This window comes from Pyrenophora tritici-repentis, chromosome 10 (assembly GCF_003171515.1).
Source record: "Pyrenophora tritici-repentis strain M4 chromosome 10, whole genome shotgun sequence".
NCBI classification, from domain to species: domain Eukaryota; kingdom Fungi; phylum Ascomycota; class Dothideomycetes; order Pleosporales; family Pleosporaceae; genus Pyrenophora; species Pyrenophora tritici-repentis.
The window spans coordinates 4,280,812-4,303,584 of NC_089399.1; the positions used below are offsets into that span (position 1 = coordinate 4,280,812).

The 22,773-nt window shown below is 48.3% G+C and overlaps 4 protein-coding genes across 4 annotated transcripts; 2 read left to right on the plus strand and 2 right to left on the minus strand.

Moving 5' to 3' along the window:
• Positions 1 to 656: 656 nt before the first annotated feature.
• Positions 657 to 5,482, plus strand: PtrM4_054810 (uncharacterized protein; the record flags this gene model as incomplete). The annotated part of the gene is made up of 2 exons (XM_066105101.1): positions 657 to 2,438; positions 2,510 to 5,482. 2 exons carry the CDS (start codon positions 657 to 659, stop codon positions 5,480 to 5,482), a joined length of 4,755 nt encoding a protein of 1,584 aa, XP_065959665.1.
• A 1,239-nt stretch (positions 5,483 to 6,721) lies between these two features.
• PtrM4_054820 (uncharacterized protein) lies at positions 6,722 to 12,038 on the plus strand (the record flags this gene model as incomplete). Its single annotated transcript, XM_066105102.1, has 4 exons — positions 6,722 to 7,213; positions 7,352 to 7,998; positions 8,190 to 9,894; positions 9,951 to 12,038. The coding sequence occupies 4 exons, from the start codon at positions 6,722 to 6,724 to the stop codon at positions 12,036 to 12,038; spliced, it is 4,932 nt and encodes a 1,643-aa protein (XP_065959666.1).
• Positions 12,039 to 14,564: 2,526 nt separating this feature from the next.
• Positions 14,565 to 14,819, minus strand: PtrM4_054830 (CHROMO domain containing protein; the record flags this gene model as incomplete). The annotated part of the gene is made up of 1 exon (XM_066105103.1): positions 14,565 to 14,819. The coding sequence occupies one exon, from the start codon at positions 14,817 to 14,819 to the stop codon at positions 14,565 to 14,567; it is 255 nt and encodes an 84-aa protein (XP_065959667.1).
• A 62-nt stretch (positions 14,820 to 14,881) lies between these two features.
• On the minus strand, positions 14,882 to 21,029 carry PtrM4_054840 (UBN2 multi-domain protein; the record flags this gene model as incomplete). Its single annotated transcript, XM_066105104.1, has 6 exons — positions 14,882 to 15,893; positions 15,941 to 16,967; positions 17,033 to 17,632; positions 17,665 to 18,922; positions 18,945 to 19,114; positions 19,268 to 21,029. The coding sequence occupies 6 exons, from the start codon at positions 21,027 to 21,029 to the stop codon at positions 14,882 to 14,884; spliced, it is 5,829 nt and encodes a 1,942-aa protein (XP_065959668.1).
• Between the last annotated feature and the right edge of the window lie 1,744 nt (positions 21,030 to 22,773).

Sequence of the window (22,773 nt, forward strand, 5' to 3'; positions counted from 1 at the left end):
AGTCACATGATTGGTGACACGTGCAGGTGGGTCCTAGCGGGGAGCTTGGACGCAGCTGCACGCAACACGGATCTACGAACGTGTGAATAGCTCCTTAGTCAATACAATACGAGTCGTACCACCACTACCGTTGTGCCTTAGAGAGCGCTCTATTAGGTAGTCATACTACTACTAATAGTGCCAGCTTTTCAATAGGTTATGAGCCCGGTTGCTCGGTGCTCTACGGTTCGGCGACCCACCAGATCAAGGTGATCTGAAGCCACGAAAGTCGAGACGAGCTTCTCGCACACGGAAGACGAGACGAGCTTCTCGCACACGGAAGACGAGACGAGCTTCTCGCATACGAAAGACGAGACGGGCTTCTCGCACACGGAAGACGAGACGAGCTTCTCGCATACGAAAGACGAGACGGGCTTCTCGCACACGGAAGACGAGACGAGCTTCTCGCATACGAAAGACGAGACGGGCTTCTCGCACACGGAAGACGAGACGAGCTTCTCACACACCGAAAACGAGCATACGGTTCCAGCTAGAGAAAGCTGAAGGGCGCAGACGCCAAAACGTTTACAAACCCACTAAACACCCCCTACACCTCGAAACCACACACAACTACGGCATTTGACGCGTCACAGACAGTCAAAAGCACAACCGCGAAGATGGGCAGCGACGACAGATACGATAAGGAGCCTAAGATCCCAAAGCTGACGAAGGAGAATCACGAGAAATGGTTCCGCAATAACAAACTGAAGCTGAAGGGAAAGGGAATCTTCTACACTATCGAAGTCACGAAGCACGCGTACGCCTGGATTGCACGACATGGAGCTGGCACCTCCACATCAACTGCCAACACCTCTCAAGACCCGGCCGGCACTGTCAACCCTACAGAACAAGCAAGCGTCCTAGGCCTGACAAGCGACTTCGAACGACTGGGAGGTACATGGAACGCTGAAAAGGCAAAGGAATACGACAAGGATGAGGCTAAGGCACTGTTCTACATCACAAACAGTCTCCTTGATGATGACGACGCTCTCGCAGACGAGTACGAGACTGCATCTGCCCTCTGGACCGCACTGAAGGTCAAGTACTCAAAGACTGATCAGTTGACAGCCAACAACATCATGACCAAGCTTCAGAACTTCACCTGGAAAGACGAGAAGGATGTCGACTACACGTGGGCAAAGCTAAAAGAATACCGCCGCAAGATTATTGCAGCTAAGCCTGCTGCCAAGGGACTCTACAATGATGAGGCACTTCTCCAGATCATGCTACGCGCTCTTCCAGAAAGCTACGGATCAGTAATCGACTATCTCGATGTCCAGACCTCTCTCACGGTTGACGAAAAGATTGCTGCACTCCGCACGAAGGAGCTGCGACTGAACGACACGGCTGAGCATGCAAATGTAGCATTCCCGAAGTACCGTCACCCGAATGACCATAGAAGCTCGGACTCCTCGATGCGCGACCGCCCCCGTTCTACATCGCCTGAATTAGGCCCATCCACAGGATGCCTCCATTGTAAGGGAGAACACTGGGCCCGAGACTGCAAATACAAGGGTGAAATTCAGGAATTCGGAAGAAAACTTCGAGAGAAAGACGAAAGAGCTGAGAGACGCGCAGCCAAGTCGAAGAGACCTTCTAGAAATGAGAACAAGAAGCGATCTGACAAACCTGTCAAGCCTACAGTCAAGACAACCTCGAGGCGCAAGCATGGGTACGCAGCCAAGAATCAGGATTCTGACTCTGGAACGGACAATGGCTCCTCAGGCACGGACAGCGAGACCAGCCACGAGTCTACATCCGTGGAAACAGAATGTACGCAACACTGCCATATCTCTGCGGAACAAGCTAGTAAAAGCACACCGGCGAACTGGATTGCTGATACTGGTGCTTCATCACACATGACTGACAAGAGAAACCTGTTTAGAGGACCGCTAAAGCGCACGCCGCTCACCACTATCCAGGTTGGGGGAGGATTTCTTCATTCTACCCAACGTGGTACTGTTATGATGAAGGCACTGGATGGGACAACAGGATTACTCCGAAAGGTTCTCTACGTACCTAAGCTCGGCGTGAATCTAATCGCAGCAAGACGGTTGTGTAGGGAGGGACTTCAAGGCATTTTTGATGACAAGAACATGTATTTTAAGGACAAATCAAGAATCGCAGTACAAGCAGCACAGAAGGACGGTCTGTACATCGTAAGCCACATTGCAAGCAAGTACTCAGGAAAGGCGTTTATTGCAGGCAAGACTCGGACCGACAGCAACGATCAAAGCACTGCGGAGGAAAGTCAGGAGACACAACCCGAGACACAATCCGACCAGGACCCAGACGAATCCGAAGAAGACAAGTCCACGAAGAAAGATCGCCGGAACTACAGGCTAATGCACAGACGGTTTGCTCACTACGGCCCAGCAATGCTACGAAACCTGTATAAGGTAACGACAATTGAAAAGATTAAAGTACCCCAGCCCACAGGCGCTTCTGTGACCCATGCCTTAAAGGCAAGATGAGGAATAAGATGAACAAAATCCTAGCAGAACACAAAAAGGAGGTACTAGCACTAGTATCTCTTGACTTAGCTGGACCGTTCCCTACATCACTCCGCGGAAATAACTACCTTATGCAAATAATCTGCAACCACTCCCGAAAGAACTGGTCGATACCACTGAAAACCAAGGACCAGGCTATCCTAGAGCTACGCAGATGGAAGGCAAAGGTAGAGCTCCAGACTGGGAAGAAGGTGAAGGCCTGCAGATCAGACAATGCGCCAGAACTAAAGCTTGTGATAAACCAGTGGGAAACTGAAGACGGGGTTCAGGCCGACTACACCGTAATTGCGAGCTCGAATCAAAATGGACCAGTGGAGCGAAGCATCCAGACTGCCGAACACGCAATGAGGGCAATGCTCGATGATGCACAACTTCCTATTGAGTTCTGGGACGAGGCCGCTGAGGCTGACGCCTACATCCGCAATAGACTGCCAACAGGACCGCTGGTCGAGGGAAAACCCACGTCTCCAGAGCAGGTATTCTCAGGGAAACGCCCAGGCGTAGACCACGTACGAGTCTGGGGGAGCAAGTGTTACACCTATCTCAATCCAAAGACGCTGCCAGCGAAAGGGAGATTAGACAAGTTAGTGCACCGTGGTCGAGCAGGCGTCTTTATGGGATATTCTGAAACTACAGACAAGCAGTTCAAAGTCTACTCTCCTGACCTTGGATATACGCATAGAGTTAGCGTCATCCAAACTAATGAGAAGGTGCCAGGGGGAAAGATAGACCTGAACTTGAGAGTCAAATCAGGTCCAATGGGCACATCTAATGAGCTCATCCCACGGAAAGCCAGAGGAAGACCAAAGAAGAACCTAAATCAACTAACTAAACCCGACGCCCTGGATGTTGATATTGAACTGCCGCCATCATCGCCGCCATTGCCGCCGCCATCATCGCCGCCACCATCGCCGCCATCACCGCCGCCACCATCGCCGCCTACGCCAGCACCTGCGCACCCATCACCTACCATCACTCCACCCGCGCCAACAGTAGAGGATGAGAGCGAAGAAATGGAGGTAGACGAAGTTACCAACCCAGTAGCAGCCGAACCATCAGCTAGGTATCACTTCAGGACTCGGACCCAAAAGAGAAAGCGAGATACATTTGACGACATGGAGGATGAACATCGCCAAGCCAAAATTGTCAAAGCTATGCTAGCTGTCCTACGAGAGAGCCGAGCCGACGAAGACCCCACAACTGAAATACCGACATCTACGCACCACCATGAAGAGTCTGCACACGAGACGATTGTTAAAGCCTTCTATACGGTGATTGTAAGTGGAAACCTCGATGTCACGGGACGAGCAGAACTTAGCGGCAAAGCTTTCGCAGCAACAGAAGTTAAAGGCATTAGAATCCCTCAGACCTATAAACAAGCTATAAGCGACCCAGAGAACGCACTGAAGTGGAAAGAGGCAATTGAGGAAGAGATCAGGACTCTTGTGGGGAACGGAACTTGGGAAGAGCTTATTCCACCCCAGGGTGCAAACCTCGTCACCACAAAATGGGTGTTTACTGTCAAGCTTAAAGTTGATGGTACGATTGAGAGGTTCAAGGCCAGACTTGTTGCTCGAGGGTTCAGTCAACAACACGGGATTGACTACACCGAGACTTTCGCCCCGACAGTACGAATGGACACCTTAAGGTTATTCCTTGCTACTGTTGCCAAACAGGGCATGGAATGCTGGCAGTGGGACATCAAGAACGCATTCACTGAGTCATACTTAAAAGAAGACATCTACCTCACAACACCAGCTGGGGTAAAAGTTAAGAAAGGCAACGTTCTGAAGGTTTTGAGGAGTCTTTACGGACTTAAGCAAGCTGGACGAGATTGGAACCTGCTACTTAAGGGGTTCTTAACTGAGATCGGTTTTACACAGAGCCTTGCAGACCCCTGCCTATTCACGCATAAAGGCAGAGGTATTTCACTACTGGTTTATGTTGACGACATTGCTGCTGCCGCGAAACTCACTTCAGACCTAGCCTGGTTCGACGAAATGCTCCTTACGAGATTCAACTCCAAGAACCTGGGGGAGATTCGAAAGATCCTTGGAGTTAGAGTCACCCGCGATAGAGCTAACAAAGCTATTTACCTCGATCAACAGCAGTACCTAGAGACAGTCCTAGATAAGTATGGTATCACCTCAGCAAAGTACAAGTCAAAGAAGATCCCTGCTGCAGACTACGAACACCTAAAGCCTGCTACTCCTGAAGACGCCAGAATCGACTCCACACAATATTCACAGATTATTGGAAGCTTAATGTACGCAATGGTATTCACGAGACCAGACATTGCCTTTGTACTTGGACGACTAGCCCAGTACATGAGAGACCCTGTAGAGATGCACGGGACTGCGTTAAAGAATCTAATGAGATATCTACGGTCAACAGTAAAGCAGAAGATTCGCTTCGGTCCAGGAGGAGATCACCAAAACGAGTTTGGGATCTACACCGACGCTGACTGGGCAAGCGATAAGACAGACCGGAAGAGCATGTCTGGGGGAGTCGGAATGTTCTATGGAGGACCATTCTCTTGGGCAGCAAAGAAGCAGAAGTCAGTGGCAACCTCAAGTGCTGAGTCTGAGTACATCTCACAAGCCATGTACGCCAAGCAGGGACAGTGGGCAGCTCAAGTACTCAGAGATCTCGGCCTGCACCAATACGTCAATGAGAACGGTATCACAGTCCAGATGTACGGTGACAATCAGGGAGCGATTGCACTGGTGAAGAATCCGCATCTGCACGAACGTTCTAAGCACATTGACATCTGCTACCACTTCATTAGAGACCTAGCTGAGCAGAAGAAGCTCCAGATTTCTTATATTCCGACTGACGAGATGGTTGCCGACGGAATGACTAAGCCACTGCAGAGAGTTGCTTTCGAAAGGTTTAAGAAGATGCTGGGAGTTATTGATGAAGGGCACTAGAACAAGTCACGTAAGGCCTGTGGGGGAGTGTTGAGAATACAGTCCGTAAGTGACTTGGTGGTATCAAGCGGAGGAGTAGTCACATGATTGGTGACACGTGCAGGTGGGTCCTAGCGGGGAGCTTGGACGCAGCTGCACGCAACACGGATCTACGAACGTGTGAATAGCTCCTTAGTCAATACAATACGAGTCGTACCACCACTACCGTTGTGCCTTAGAGAGCGCTCTATTAGGTAGTCATACTACTACTAATAGTGCCAGCTTTTCAATAAATACATTAATAAGAAGATAGAAGAAAAGATTAAGTTTATATAAAAGTAGAGTCATAAGAAGAAGATATAAATAAAAAAGATATAAGAGATTATGTTTCAATAATATTAAAAAGAGATGTTAGAAAAGAAAGAAGAATAAAAGAAACCCGATATAATTTAAGAGGAGTATAGTAAAGGGAATAGAAGATAGGTAGAAGAAGAAAGAGAGAGAAAGATAAGGAAGTTTATAGAGAAGGACATAAGAAGCAAAAGATAAAGAGAAAGAAGGAGAAGTAAAGAAAATAGAAAGAGAAGTAAAGAAAAATATAGAGCAAGTAAAGAGAGAGTAGCAAGAACAGCAGTAGTAATAAGGATAAGGATAGAGTTAAGGTACAGTACAATAATGCATAGTGGGTATTTAAGCAACAGTAGTAAGACGAGGCAGGCCGTGTTGGACGTGCATACAGTAGGTAGAGTTTAAGTTTACCGACGCAGAATAGTGATAGAGGTATATAGGGTAGTAGATAATGCGATGCGGTATATAGACGGCGGTAGGCGAAGGACAGAGCCGACACAATATACAACAGTATTAGAGAACTAAGAGGTAGTAGGCAAAGGAGATAGTTGAAGAAGTATTTAGGTTGTGTTTAGTATAGCGAATGGTATAACGTGTGTATACAAGCAATAAGAAGATAATAGATACGGAGGAGATTAGACAGCAGATATAAAAGATTGTTAGTTTCGAGGGTATTTATAGCAAGGTTGTCCCACACACAACTTCGAGTTTTTTCCGAACACGTGAAACTCCATCAGAAACCAACTATATCCATCGAAAGAAATAGATTCCGACTACTCCCAAGCCGTGCAGCCGCGTGGTTGTGGAGATACAAGGAGTCTAGTACCCCAAACGCGACGCGTCCGAACTTTCAGAAGCAAACGCACAGACCAAGCCAAGAAACAACAACAACAAGACAACAGAGAGGCTAAAATGGCCCCAGATAGCGACACTATCGTAGTCCAGCTACCAGAAGACCTCCGGACCTCAAGCACACTGGACGACGAAATGGAGACCGACGAAAGGCACCAAGACAACCCAACAACACCCATCGAGCAGACCACCCAAGAAACACCAAGGTTAATTATTCAGCCACCACTAAATAAAAGACCAGCGGCATTCTCCCCAGAGATAACTACAAGAGAGAGAAACCCATTCCAGAACAGCCAAGAAAAGAAACCAAGAGCAAAGGACTCAACCCAAGCAATCTTCTGGGCAAGGGACCTAATTCTACAAGCATCTACTATGGCCGAATCCCATCTATCCCAAAACAAACTACTACAACTACTGGACGTCTTTAGAGACTTTACGGAACTAGGCAGGGTTACGCAGCAAATGACTGAGAAGTTTACAGCACAGCTTGCGTACCAGACTGCAACGCTTACAAGCGCCTCCCAACAAGCTACAAAGACACTAAAGAAAGCTGTTAATGCCGCAACTGGACCACAAAACCCAAACAACCAAGAAAAACCAAACAACCAGAACACCCAGAACATCCAAAACACCCAAAACACCCAAAACACCCAACAAAACAAGACATCATACGCTAGCGTAGCCGCCCAGAACAACGGAAACACATGGACTACAGTGTCTACAAAAAAGAAGACAAACAAAAAGCCAGCAAGCTACTACCAAGCAGTCCTTACGCTTACCCAGCCTACGTCTCACACACCACTCCAGATTAGAGACCTAATCAACGAAGAGTTCACAAAGGGCGGCATCAAAGACCCAGTAGTGAAGGAAGTAACAACAAGTAGAAAGAACAATATTATTCTAACAACCACTCCAACCTACTCAGGAGAATACCTAGTCCAACACAAGCATATATGGCATCAAAAGTTTGAGCTAAAGAATGTACAACTACTAGAATCATGGACGAAAGTAGTAGTACATAATGTGCCAACAGAATGGGAGGGAGCAGAGACACTAGAGATACTCCACACAGAAATCCCAGCATACAACAACGGACTACAAATTACTGGCAACCCATACTGGATATCAAGAGAATGGCAAAACAAGAAGAACAGCTCTATTGTAATAGCATTCAAAACAGCCGAAGACGCAGCCAGACTTGGTGGTAGAATTACAATCCTTGGACAAACTCTCTTCACCGAAAAGTTTAAGCCTATAGCAGCATCTACCCAATGCCTAAACTGCCAACAATTTGGCCACCCAGCCACTAGATGCCGAAACCAACCAGCATGCAATTTGTGCGGAGAAGAACATGCAACTACAACACACAAATGCTCAGTGTGTAATACAAAAGGAAAACCCTGCAACCATACACTCCCCCACTGTAGTAACTGCAAAGAGCCCCACTTTGCAAACAGCAAAGAGTGCGAACTCTACCAAGCAGTAACAAAGAGCATCCCCGCAGGATTTTAATGTTGAACAACATTAGGATCCTCCAAGTCAATCTCAACAAGAGCATTACAGCGACTGAGTCTACACTGCAACTTGCAGTTGAACTTAAAGCTGATATAATTGCAATTCAAGAGCCATGGCTAACTACCAACGACAACTACGCAACAGCAAGATCCATAAATCACACTGCGTTTATCCAGATCTTACCAGTAACAAACCTACCCGTCCGCCCTAGGGTTCTATTTTATATATCTAGAACACTAGAAGCAGAGACATTCACCCAAAACGACTTCAAAATAGACCCAGACGCAATGGCTATTACAATAAAAGGTTCTAATTTCCAATTTAACCTATTTAACGTATACAACCAAACAAACGCCGAAGGGGAAAAAACACTGCCCAGAGCTATACTTAACACTAAGCTTCCGCCAAGTTCTATTTTAGTACTAGATAGCAACGAGCACCATCCATTGTGGGACCCGCTATGCCCAACGACGAGCCAAGGAGCACAGCCATTTATTGACTGGATTGAAGAACAAGATCTAGAGCTCCTAAACACACCAGGAGTAGGCACATTCTTCAGACCACACCTATCTAGAGAAACAGTCCTAGACCTCTCACTTGTCACTCCAGACTTGGCTAGCAAAGCTACGGACTGGCAGACTATACCTGAAACTGGATCAGATCACTACGGCCTCCTATTCTCCATCCAAACAAACGCAGACCTTGTAGAAAACCCGACAAACCAACCCAGATTTAATACTGCAAAGGCTAACTGGGACACCTTCAACAAAGAACTAGAAACGGCAATCCAAAACAGTCAAACCTTGCAAGATATGGACCAGATCAGTGATCCAAGAAAGGCAGACTTAATGGACCTCCTCCTCGGCAACAATACAGAGCTAGAGCAACAGCTAGAAGAGATTGGTAAAGCAATAACTCAAGCAATCCAAACTGCAGCAAACAAAGCTATCCCTATCACTAGACTTGGTCCAAAACCAAAAGCTTGGTGGAACAAAGAGCTGACAAAGCTACGACAAGACACTTCCCACTATAGAAGGATTTTTAAAGAAAAGCTCGAAACTACTGCGATACACGACGCCTACCTAGAGAAAAGAGACTTCCTACGTGCACGAAACACCTACAACAAGGCAATCAAAGACGCTAAAAGGAAACACTGGAATGAATTCCTAGAGAAGGAAGACCCGCAGTCAATCTACAAAGCCATGGCATATACAAAGGATAACAAAGTCGAAAGAATTCCACCTATACAAGGAGAAACATCATTCGACAAGAAATGCCAAGCGTTCCGCAACACGCTATTCCCACCACCGCCCATAACCGAAGCGCCCACATTCACCAACTACCAGGAAAAGAGATGGGATTGGCCAGCACTATCCACGACTGAACTAGAACGAGCATGCTCAAGTCAAGTCAAAAGTAGCACCCCAGGACCAGATGCAATAACACAAGACATAATCACAGCTGCGTACAAAGCTCAACCGCAAACAATGTTTAAAGCTTTCTCACTCCTATTCGACTACGGATACCACCCAAAATGCTGGAAACAAGCTACAGGAGCTGTTCTTAAAAAGGCATCAAAACCAGACTATTCAATCCCAAAAGCCTACAGAGTTATCACTCTATTAAGCTGTTTAGGAAAGATTAACGAGAGGATCACCGCAAGTAGGCTGAGCAATCTAGCAGAAATCACAGAGCTACTACACCCAACCCAAATTGGGGTAGACTCAAGAAATCTGCAATAGATGCAGCTATGCTACTCATCGACCAAATTCAGCACCAGAAACAGAAAGGCCAAATAACATCAACTATCTTCCTAGACGTAAAGGGAGCATTTGACCACGTCTCACACAATCAATTCCTGCGAACGCTTAAGAAGCTAGGCCTTCCAATTAGTCTTATCGCTTGGACAAAATCCTTCTTCTCAAACAGATCGCTAAGACTCTCCTTCGACAATAAGACACAAGAATTCTCCGAGATAATAGCTGGGATACCTCAAGGCAGCCCAGTGTCTCCAATCTTCTTTCTTATCTACACCAGAGACCTCTTCCCAGGACTACAAAGCTTCAACCTATCCTATATTGACGACCTATCTCTATCGACATCCTCAACATCGCTAAAGAAAAATGTCAAAATACTAGAACAGCAAGTCCGCCTACTATCTCACCGAGGGAAAAACTTAGCGATTATGTTCGATATAGCTAAGACAGAGCTCATCCACTTTACCGCCAAGAAAGAGAGAAAAGAGAGAAGCCTACAGCTTCCAGACAACACCATTGTAGAACCGAAAGACACAATCAAATGGCTAGGTATCCACATAGACAATAGACTGTCCTTCAAGGAACATATTGCTACACGCGTAAGCCAAGCAAGGAAAGCATTCTATAGACTAGGGAGACTAGCCAACATCGAAAGAGGACTCTCCCCAAAAGCAGTACGACAACTATACCTAGCATGCGTCACAAGCGTTGCAGACTACGGATCACAAATATACTGGAAGAACCAAAGCTACGCCACTAGCCTCCTACAATCACTGCACAACCTGGCGTGTAGAAAGATAATTGGAGTGTTTAGAACGTCACCATCCCTACCAACAAGCATTGAATCCGGACTTACGTCACCTGCAATTAGACTCAACACCAACAACCGAAAGTATGCGTCTAGAGCACACCAGCTATCCAGCAACCACCCAATCCAGAAAGCAATTACAAGGATCACAAATACAGACAAAGCTAGCTACAAAAAGCCAAACCAGCATAGACAACTATACACTATTGTTAAGTCAATCCCAGAGAGAGACAACAATAGCGTAGAAAAGATAATCCCATATAGGTTCAGACCATGGGAAAGTCTTAACTACAAGGTTACTGTATCAAAAAAGAGCAAAGAGGAAGAGGCAATTGCACACACGGATTATATCCTATCAAGGAGCGGAGATAACTTCACCGCAATCTACTCAGATGCCTCACAACACGACAAGGGAATAGGGATCGGCGTAGGTGTAGTAGCGTACAGCTCCACCCACGAAGAAACCTTTTCTCAAAAGACAAACATTGGATGCTCCCAACTAGTCTACAACGGTGAACTAGAGGGGATAGCACAGGCATTTGAACACGCGGCTACAGTGGCACAAGAAGGCCAAGAGATCTACGTATACGCAGACAACCAAGCAGCAATCCATAGGCTTAACAACCTATCGGACAACCCGGGACAACAGTGGCTACTAAGATGCATCAGAGCTGCAAAGAGAATAACGACAAAGAAAGCATCGATCCACCTGCAGTGGGCCCCAGGACATAACGACGTCAAGGGCAACGAAAAAGCCGACACGCTAGCAAAGGAAGCAGCTAAAGAGAGACCAACAACATCGACCACAGCGAGCCTAGCCTACTTAGGCACAGAAATCAACAAAATACAAAAAACAGAACAACTGATGGAGTACAAGAGGTATACCGACAGGCCCACCAAAAACAGAAGCTCCTACTCAAGGATCTTCAAGCTCAACACACATACAACAATCAAAGTCCCGAAGGGAACACCAAGAGAAATCTCGAGCGCGTTCTACTCACTCAAGCTAGGACATGGATACTTCAACTCCTACCTTAAGAGATTCAACAAGAGAGACTGCAATCTATGTATATGCTACAAACCACAAACACCACAGCATCTACTTCTAGATTGCAAACAGTACAAAACACATCGAAATACACTCAAAGAAGCAATACCACACAGACCCATCACCCTCCCACTCCTCCTCCAAACAAAGACAGGCATCAAAGCTACTCTAGCCTTTATTGCAAGTACTAGGATTGGCACGAGAAAATGGCACCTTGGGCAAACCACCGAACAGACAGACACTGTATAAAACTACAAAAACAATATTTCCTTATCTAAAAGAGCCCGCTGCTACATCTCTTTCTATTCACCACACTGCTCTTTAGCACCCGCGCCAATGGAAGACTAGCTCTGAAATTGGAGTACGCAAAACACCACCCAAATTGTACAAGACCCATAGAAACTCCACAACGACCATCATACATAGAACGGCTTAGCCAAAGTCCTACATAGTCACCGACTGATACAGGACTCTAATGGAAATATAATAATAATAATAATAATAGCAAGGTTGTTAGGATTAGTATAGGGAAGCAAGAATAGAGTAGCATAGGGATAGATAGGAGGTTAGTAGAACAGAGAGTTAAAGTAAATTTAATAGAGGGATTCGTAAGACAGTTTTAGAGCAAGTAGGGGTTAGGGTGTACAGAAACGAATAGGTTAATAAGAGAGTTTTATTAGAGTCAGCCGTTTATAATAGAGGAGAACAATAAACAACAGAGGTTATTGCAGAGAAGGGTATAGGCCGAGGTAAAGGGAAGAAGAGAGAAGATGTAGTGGCAATAGGAAAAGTTTCCGAGTTAGGGTATTTAGTAGATGTTATATAGATTAAGTGATAAAAGCGAGTAAATTAGATTAAAAATAAGGAGAGATAGAAATAGATGAAGAGGAAAGGAAAGAAGAGAGAGGAACAGAAGAGAGAGAGGGAAGGATGGATGTGGTGGAGAGGAGAGATGAGGAGGGGCAGGGAGGGTTGGAGCAGCAGGAGCAGGAGCAGGAGCGACAAGGCGGGTGGCGGAGGTGAATACAGCAGCGGCAACAGGAGTTTAGGGAGGTAGAGTAGTGAGGTAGGGAATTAGGATGGTAGGGGAATGGATAGGGAATATGCAAAGGGGCGGATAATGGGCGAAGCGAGGAAAATATAGGGAGATGTTGGTGAGGGGAGGGGGGAAGTGTAAAAGAAGCGATTACGATTGTTTTAGAGCCGATTCAGTTTAAGGGTTATTAGGGGCGTTTTTGGTGGGAGGTAGAGTAGGAAAGGAATTGTTAGGGGCGGTATTAGAAGGTAAGAGATGCAAATTAACAGTATAAAGGAGTATTCACGGGGGGTTTATTAGGGCAGCGTTTAGGTAGAGGGAGGTAGGAAAGCGTTAGGGGCGGGGTTAAAGGGGAGAAGAGGATTTATAGTAGATAAGACAGGGTTAGGGGTATAGAAGGAAGAAAGGGTTAGGGTTACAGAATAAAGAGAGGGATAGGTAAGAAATGAATAGAAGAATAAAAATATTCATAAGGAGATAAAGGAGGATTAGATTACAGGCAAAATAAGGTAGAAGAGCAATTCGTTAGGTAGTATGTAGAGGGGAAAGAGTGGGTAATAAGATATAGAAGGCGAGTATTAGAAAAGTATTTGGAGGGGCAAGGAGGCGAAGAGAGATATAAAGAAGAGGAGGAGAGACGTTTAGTGTGTAGACAAGCGGACAAGGAGATAGACAGCAGCAAAGAGCAGTAATAAAGAGGAGAAATAGTAGAGAGGAGGGTAGAGCAGTAGGAGCAGGAGCGACAAAGCGGGTAGTAGAGTTTAATACGGCAGTGATAACAGGAGTTTAGGCAGGTAGAGTAGTAAGACAGGCAATTAGGATAGTAGGGGAATAGATAGGGAATATGCGAAGGGCGGGTGATAAGCAAAGCGAGGACAAAATAGGGAGATGTTAGTGACGGGGAGGAGAAATACAAAAGAAGCAGTTAAGATTGTGTTAGAGTAGATTTGTATAAGGGTTATTCGTTATGTATTTAGTAGGGAGTTAGGCAGGAGAAATGTAAGGGGTAGGAGAGGAATTGTTCGGGGCAGTATTGGATAGTACGAGACGCAAATTGATAGTGTAACAGAGTATTAATAGGGGGGTTAATAGAGGAAGAGGTAGGGTAGAGGGAGGTAAGAGAGTAGTGGAGGGCGCGGTTAAAGGGGTTAGGGGTAGAGAGAGGAAGGGTCAGGGAGAGGAAGGGTCAGGGAGGGTAGAGAGGATCAGGGAGGGTAGAGAGGATCAGGGAGGGTAGAGAGGATCAGGGAGGGTAGAGAGGATCAGGGAGGGTAAAGAGGGTTAGGTATTATAGTATAAGAAGATAACTAGAGAAAGTAAGTAAAAAGAGTTAAGAATAATAAAGTGGATAGTAAATAATATATAGGGGGGTTTTAGAGAGGAGGAAATATAAGAGAGTTTACTAGAAAATAAGAAAGAGGGGTTTCAGAGTAGGCAGAAGCGTAAAGCAAGAGCATAGGGCAGAGGAAAAGAGGAAAAGAGGTAGAGTTTAAAGAAGGCCGCCGGTTGCGGTAAGGAAGATGCAAAGGCGAGAGTAGTAGAAGTGTTAGGGTCTCACAGGATCAGATATTTAAAACTGTGTTGAATTACAAAGTTTTTGCAGTACCGAGTTTCTAAGAAACTTCGGTAGAATTAAATACATGTGTGGGGCAGCGGGGCCTCGGCACCCGAGGCGCCGGCGTGGTCCGTGCTCAGAACACCAAGGTTCCAAACCATGACACGTCCCCCCTCCAAAATGCTCAAAGTCCCGACTGAGCGTTCAAACTTCCATTGAAAACACAAAGCAGGGCAACGGCAAGCTGCCCGTTGTCGTCATAATCATGAAAGGTGGCGTGAGGCCCAGGGCGCCCAGGGTTGCGGTCGTGAAAGTCCTGGACTGACTCCTTGCTGCCGCGCAGGTTGAAGTAGGGTTGCCAGCCTTCAGACTGGTCGTTGCCGACCCATTCAACTTTGTACTGGAGGCAACCACGGCGGCCAGTATAGGGGTCGTTCATTGTATTTCGTATGCGGGAGTCTAAGACTTGAGCGATAACATACTCTGTGTCGCCCTCATCGTTCAAATGGACTTCGGGGGAGCGTTGTCGTTAGCTCTGGGCTGTCCAGGTAGAGCGTCATCCTCATATGGTTGGAGCAGCCACGGATGAAAAGCGGGAAAAATGTTCTTAAGGCTATCTGGCAGGTCTAGCTCATAGGCCATGTTGTCAATAACACGGGTAATCTGGTAGGGACCCATATTCTTGTGGTCTAGCGACTTGACTGGCCTTTCGGTCTTAATATGGTTAGCGTTGAGGAGCACCCAGTCGCCAACAGCGAAGCGGGGGGCTGGATGGCGGTGGACATCAGCGAAGTCTTTCATGCGTTCCTGGGTCCAGGCGATCTCATCGCGGAGGTACCGACGGGTTGCGTCAATGCGGTTTGTGAGGGAGTCAGCAGCGCGCCGCTGTGCTGCAGCTGGGGTGGCGTTAGTGATGGCGTGGGCTGGTTCTAGGCCGGAGCGAGGTTGGTAGCCCTTTGTTGCTTGAAATGGGGAAACTCCAGTAGCGGAGCTTATAGCGGAGTTGGCTTCGAATTCAGCTAAAGGTAGGAGCTGGGCCCAGTCATCCTGCAGGTAGTTCACGTACGAGCGCAGGTACTGCTTCAAGTCCGCGTTGGCGTTTTCTGTTTGGCCATCTGTCTCAGGATGATAGGCAGTTGAGAGCTTTGGTGCTGTGCCGACGCGGTCGCAAAGGCGGCGCCAAAAGTGGGATGTGAATTGGCGGCCTCGGTCTGAAACTAGGGTCTTTGGGTAGCCCTCTTCTCTCCAGATGTATTCGAGAAACTTGTCGACGATAGTTAGTACCTCCATGTTCTCAATGGCGATAAACTTCTTCTTCTTCGACAGCCTATCCACGACCACCATGATGTGTCGGTATGAGTGGCCGCACCACTTTGAGGGTGGCAGCGGCGTAATGAAATCGATAGAGATGTCCGTCCAGTATTTCTCTGGCACAGGCAATGGGTGCAGGAGGCCATGCTTAGCGTGGCGGTTGACTTTGGAGCGCCGGCAGGTGGTGCAGTTGTTAGTGAACCTTGCGATAGTGTCGGTCATGCCTTGCCAATAGTACCATTGGCTCACCTGCTGGTATGTTGTGGTGCGACCCCGTGCCCTCCTGGCAGGGAGTCATGGATATCTTTTATAATGCGGGTCCTCAGTTTCTCGCTGAATGGGACAAGAAGGCGGTTATAGCGCATAAAAAGCTTTCTCTCAGCGTTGGTTTCAAGATCGCCCAGTTCCAACCGCACACCTTCAGCAATAAGGTGGTGAGGGATACGTCGATGGCCGTTGTTGAGTGCGTCGCGGATAGCGGTAAGGCGGGCGTCTGTAGGGTAGAGGGCATCGACAATTTCTTGGGTAGTCATTTCATCGGCTGCTACAAGGTCGTCGTAAGGGTCATGTTGTCCTTGGAGAGTGAGGCGGGCTAGCCTAACCATGGCGGTGCCCACGCGTGACATGCCTTCTCCGGATTCATGCATGAGGGATAAGATAGAGGGCAGGTCGCACTCGGCTTCTCCTAAGCAGAGGCCAGCAAGGCGGATAGCTTCATGGCTGCCTCCATCCCACCGGTGGTCGCCAAGGATGGTCTGACACTGGTGCTGGACGCGGTCGTCGGTGACACTCTCAGGCAGGTCACCTGTCCTTCTGGTGAGGCTGTCTGGCTTCGTGCCTTGTTTTCCAGGCCGATACTTGACTTTAAAGTCGAATTCCTCTAAGAACTCGGCCCAGCGGGCTTGTCGGCGGTTAAGGTGGCGTTTAGAGCGGAAGTATTCGAGGCCTCGATGGTCAGTAAGTACTTCTACTGTGTCGGCGGCGCCTGCGAGCTCCGGGCGCCATTCCTCGAAGGCGCGGACTATTGCCAGCAGTTCCTTGTCGTAGATCTCATAGTTGCACTCCGTAGGAGTCATCTTTTTGGAGAGGTACGCGACAGGGCGTATAGTGTCGTCGCTTTGAATTTGGGAGAGCACTGCAGCGTAGACGTAGTCAGAGGCGTCGGTTTCCAGGATGCATTTGAGGTCTGGGTTAAAATGGGCGAGGACCACCTCGCTACAGAATGCCTGCTTGAGCAGGTCAAAGGCTCGCGAAGCTTCGGGGTCATTTGAAACAGCTTTGGATCTCCGCGGGTGAGATGGGTGAGAGGTTTGGCGATATCAGAGAAGCCATATATAAAACGGCGATAGAAATTGGCAAAGCCAAGGAAGGCTTGGACATCCTTGAGGGACTTGGGTAGAAGCCAGTCCTGTATAGCACTGACCTTTTCTGGGTCCATCTTTATACCGTTCGGTGTGATAATAAGCCCAAGAAACTTGACTTCTTCTTGGAAGAATTCAGATTTCAGGATGTCCATGGGGAGCCCAGCGTTGGACAGGCGTGTGACCACTCGGAGTAGATGGTCATCATGCTCTTCCCTTGTTTCGCTGAATATGATGACGTCGTCTAGGTAGGCCATGCAAAATTCGTCCAGGTACTCATGGAGGACGTCGTTGATGTAGGCTTGAAATGTTCCAGGGCTGTTGCACATTCCAAAGGGCATTACGGTGTACTGGTACAGGCCGTATGGCGTAATGAACGCTGAGAGGTGTTTATGCTCTTCTTTAATCCGGATTTTATTGAAGGCGGCGATAACGTCTACCTTAGAGAAGAATTTGGCCTTGGATAGCTTGGTGAGCATGTCGCGTATCAACGGAGGGGTGTTACGGTTCTTGATGGTATGGGCATTAAGTCCTCGATAGTCCACGCAAATTCGGATACCTCCTCCAGGTTTCTTGACTACTAGGAGGGGGCAGCCCATTCAGAGGTGCTACGTTCAATGTGGCCTTTCCGGATCATATCGTCAATGTAGAGCTTCACAGCTCGGGCTTCGTCGCGGGATAGCGGCCTTAGCCGCTGTGATGAAGGGCGAGGCGGTTTTCCGGTTTCGGGGTCTAACTGGATTTCAATAGCGTGGTCCAGCTTGTCTCGCTGCGGAGGGATCTCATCGGCCTCTCGTGGGTCGAAGCCATGGTAGAGGGGATGGAGGACCTCTGGCAGCTTAGCCAGGATTTCCTCTTTACTCATGTGGGGGCGCTCCATTCGATCGCGAAACTTTTCAAAGTCTTCAGGGAGGACTTTGGCTCCTGCCGCACGCAGCAGTTGGGTATCCGTCCATTCTTGGTCGGTCATATTGCAAAGTCTTTCAACCTCTTCCATAGAGGTTAGGCAGACCTGTTCTCCTCTTGTCACTGAAATGGCGGCCACCCGGCTTGAGATAAAAGCGATGTCGATAGGCGGGGGATGTTGAGGAGCCTTAGGATGGCGAGCTTTTTTAAGCTCATAGGCTGGGGGCGCTGGGTGTTTGCGGTGTCGGCTACTAGCAGCCATGCATGGCTTGTGGTTTTCTAGGCAGTTGCGAATGCAATGGTCTGAGTTGAATACTATTGACATAGTGTCCCAGTTTACCTGGGGGTTGTGGATTTGAAACCAGGGAGTGCCAAGGATCATTTGCACTCCGCTAACTTTGGTCACATAGGCAAGGACTTGTTCATGGTGGGTGTCGAAAGTTACGTGTACCCGTGTCATATGGGTAACGTTGGCAACTTGGGTGCCGTCTGCGAGCTCCAGGACAGCTGGGTCTTGGAGCGGAATTAATTCGTATTTGTGTGCGCGAGCATGAGATTCATCAATGAAGAGAGAAGCACAACCAGAGTCACCCATGAGTTCTACGTGTGAGGATGGTTGTTGAGAGGGAGATATCATCCCTTTGAATACTAATTGCTGACCTACCATAGGGAGATAAGTATTGCCACGAATAGCGGCGGCTGCGATGGCGGAGACGCGAACCCGTGGGGCAGCAGGGCGTTCCAGGTTCTTGATCCGGTCCAGGATTGCTTGCAGTGTGGGGTCAGGTTCAGTGTCGTTGTCGTCGCAGTCTTCGGCAGTAGGAGAAGGGGGCGTTGTAGGTTCAGGTGTATTCAAGGGTTCTTTATTGAGTTTCTCAGGCTCTTGGGGTCCCTGGGGCGACTTTCGCCAGGGACTACTCGTTTTCCGAGCGGGCGTCAGAGGCGGCCGCTGGAGGAGTAGGGGCTCGGACGGCGTTAATGCGTACGGCGGCCTTAGGGATAGGGACGCCGGCGGCCTTGCGGGCTTCGTTCAAGGCGGTGAGGACTTCGGGGTAGCGGCCCATTGAAGTGAGCTTGTCCATGTCCTTGCAGGGCGCGTCGTCGGAGTTAGACTTGTGGCCTGCACGGGTGCACTTGAAGCAGCGTTCCAATTCAGCTAGGACCTGGGTCTCCATGACAGTGCGCTCCCTGTAGGGTTTGTTGATAATAAATTGGTTGGCTCCGCTGCCTTTGGGCTGCGCGTTGTCGGCGTTGCGATTGCGGTTGCGGTTATTGCCGCCGCCGCCACGACCGCTACCTCCACTATTACCCTTGCTAGGGTTGTGAGAGGGCTGGAGGGCGGAGTGAAGTTGTTCGAGGTGTCGGAGCTTGTGGCTGAACTTGGCAAAGTCCTTGGTGAAGGTGTCGTCGCTCATGAGGTGCTCCGCTCGGCTGCGCCACTGGTCTGGCAACTTCTTGTAGGCTTGCAGAGTCTTTTCCTCGTCGTCCCATTTCAAGGGAGCGACGCCGGCTTTGAAGCGGGCCAGGTAGGAGGTGATAGTCTCACCAGGCTTCATGAAGCCTTCCTTTTCGTAGAAGTTGTGGGCATCTAGGCGGGTATTCAAACGGCCGTAGCAGGCGTCGAGGATATCCCACGCTTCTTGTGCAGTATGGAACTCGTCTCCTTCGACAAACCATCCGCTCGAGATATTATCCCAGGCTACGCCGGTGGTTTTCATGCGGATGTAGTCTAGTTGCTCCTCCTCGTTGTTGGCGAAAGGGTACGGATGGGCACGGAACCAGCTCTGCATGTCGAGTTTCCATTTCTGGTAGGTAGAGGCCTTTGTGCCTGTAGGGCCCTCAAAGACCGCGGGTTCAGGTTGTTTAGATCGTCGCTGCGTTGTGGCGGGCAGCGGAGCGTCAGGGCTAAGTTTGGTAGCTGAGCGGTGGCGGCGTACGCTAACGGGTCCATCTGATTCGTCAGAGATGGAGTCATGCGGTTTGCCGCGTAGAGATGGGCGCGCGGTGCTAGCATAGGCTTTAAGCTTTTCTTTGGTTTCGCCGTGCGCGGTAGACTCTTGGTTAAGGGCGGTCTTGTACTCCTCCTTGCGCTGGAGGTAGCGTTCGGCTCGTCGCTCAGCGGTGTCGAGTTTCGACTGGAGGTCTTGGTTGGCTACGTGGAGGCTGCCTCTCACCTCTTGAAGCTGGTTTGTAAGGAACTTTACCTGCTTTTCGGAGTTGAGTTTGGCGACGCGCTCGTCGATGAGGTCTTCCTGAGCGTCCGTCAGGCGCTCTTGAAGATTGGCGAGGTCGTTATGTAGGGTGTGGACGGTGTCAAAGCAGAACTGGTAGAGTTTCTCTCCAGCTTCCGTGGTTGAGCCTTTAACAAAAGCTTCGTCAAGTTCTCCTACTAGCCTGGGCTCGCCGTTGGCGTCGTACTCATAGGCGGCTAGAGTTGGCTGACTGCCTTGAGGCAAGTCAGTTTTGGGGATTACGTAGCCAATGACTTTGCGGACGGGCTTTGAGGTAGTCCCCTCTGTGCGTGGCGTAGGCGAGGGTAGCGGGTCCCATGTAGGCGGAGAGAGGGCGTAGCTAGTATGGTTGCCGTCTTCTGTTTGGTACGTAAAGGGGTTATCAGTGCGCTGGGCGTCCGACCGCTGTCGGAGAGCGGGGTACTGAAAGCCTGCGCGGCCGCGGGTTGTAGTGACGTTAGGCGGGGACGGTTGAAAGGAGTCGCTAGAGTCTTGAGCGTCTACGACAGGTGATAACGGGCGCGATGGTACTAGATGGTGGATTTGGGTAATGTCGGCCTCGTCGTTATCTGAGTCGGCGTCATAGCCCTGCTGCTCTAGCTGCTCGTTTCCGAAGGCGCCAGGTACAGCTGGGTTGCTGATTTGGCGTAAGTTGGCGGACCCGGTAGCGCGTGGCAAGGCGCTGCTGCGGGCGGTGGAAGCCACGGTAGGTCTAGCGAAAGACCTCGCGCTCTTACCGGGGCTGATCGTTGCACCGGCGGTAGGGTTGGCGTCGCTGCCCGAGGCGTCTCCCACATGGGGCGCGTCGGCGGCATTGCCGTCTGGGAACTGGGTGGACATGGCGTTGGTCTACCGTGTCGCGGGAACTGTGGGGATCTGCAACTAGCCGCACGCGCTGGGTTGCTATTAGAGCGCTGTTAGAGCGCTGTCAGAGCGCAGTTAAGGCGCTGTCAGGTTAGGAGCAACTGGCCAAGGACGCCAGGTTGCTGTCAGAGGCGTTTAATGGACTGCAAAAACGTGTTAGGGTCTCACAGGATCAGATATTTAAAACTGTGTTGAATTACAAAGTTTTTGCAGTACCGAGTTTCTAAGAAACTTCGGTAGAATTAAATACATGTGTGGGGCAGCGGGGCCTCGGCACCCGAGGCGCCGGCGTGGTCCGTGCTCAGAACACCAAGGTTCCAAACCATGACAGAAGAGAATATAAGAGAGGATTATATGTTAGGGGTAAATAGGTAAGAGGGGGCGGGGATTTAGGGGCGCAAAAGGAGGGTAGAGAAAGAAAATACAAGAGAGGTAGAGGTAAAGGGTTAGAAAGAGAGTTAGAATAGAATTTTTATAAGATAAGGTAGGTTTAGAGGACGCAGAGTTGTAGAGCGAAGTAGAGGGTAGGGTGTAAGAGTAGAGAGTAAGGAGTTAAAAGAAGTTAGATAGGGCGTATAAGTAGTAACACCCCGTTTTTAGGGTTAAGAAGTATTTAGGAGGAGAAAGGGAGAAGTAGGAAAAGAAGAGGGAGAGTAAGAGTAAGCCGTAAGGTGTCACAAAGAGGGTAGAGTAAGAGTAGAGGAGAGAGTAGAGGGGTGGTGGGTGGACCCGTAAGGTGTTACAAAAAGGTGGAGTAAGAGTAGTTATTGTAGGATTAATTAGGTTATAGGAACGCAGGCGGTGGAGTGAGTTCCGGGGGCGCAGTACAGCAAGTCAGACGGGGCAGATAGGACAGACAAGGAGGCGAAACAAGTAGTAAGGGGGAAGAGGAGGTTTCACAAGTAGGTAGGGCGAAGAGAGGGTTTCATAGGTAAGTAGGATATAAAGAGAAAGGGGAGTGTTAGGAAGAGATAAGTAAGGTATTATAAAGAAGAGGAGTATGTGTTATAAGGGTAGATAGTAGCGTGTAAAGAGTAGAGTAAAGAGTAGAGTAAAGAGTAGATAGTAGAGAGTGTAGGAAGTTAAGAAGGAGTAGAAGTGGTAAAGGAAGAGAGGGAGTAGGTAATAAAAACGGTAAGAGAGAGTAAAACGCAGAAGGAAAAGTAAAGAAAGTAGGTAAGTAAAGAGAAGTAGTAGGTAGTAGAAGAAGAGAAGTAGAGAAATAAAGAAAGGTTACAGGGTTAGGGAGAGTAAGAAGGGTAAGGGAGTAGGGATAATAGAAGAGGATAGAAGAGATAGTAAAAGAGAAAAAAAGAGAAGAGATATAAGAAGAGAGAAAGAGTGAAGAAGAGAGAGATGATAGTTAATATAATATAGAAAAGTAAGAAAATAGATATAAGAGAATAGAATAGTAATAAAGAGTAAGAGTAAGAGCAGAAGTAAAGGAAAGGAAGAGAGAGAAAAAGGAAAATGAGAAGTAGAAGTGAAGAAGAAAGAGAGCAAGAAAGAGAGCAAGAGTAAAGAAAAGGGTAAGAGTAGAAGTAGAAGTAGTGAAAGCGGTAAGAGAGAGTAAAGTAGGTAGTAGTAGAAGAAAGAAGTATAGAAAGGAAGTAAAGAGGAGTAGTAGGTAGTAGAAAAAGAGAAGTAGAGTGAGTAAAGAAAGTCGGAGAAGAAAGAGAAAAAGGGTGAGAAGAGGTAATGAGTAAGGAGTAGGAAGAGA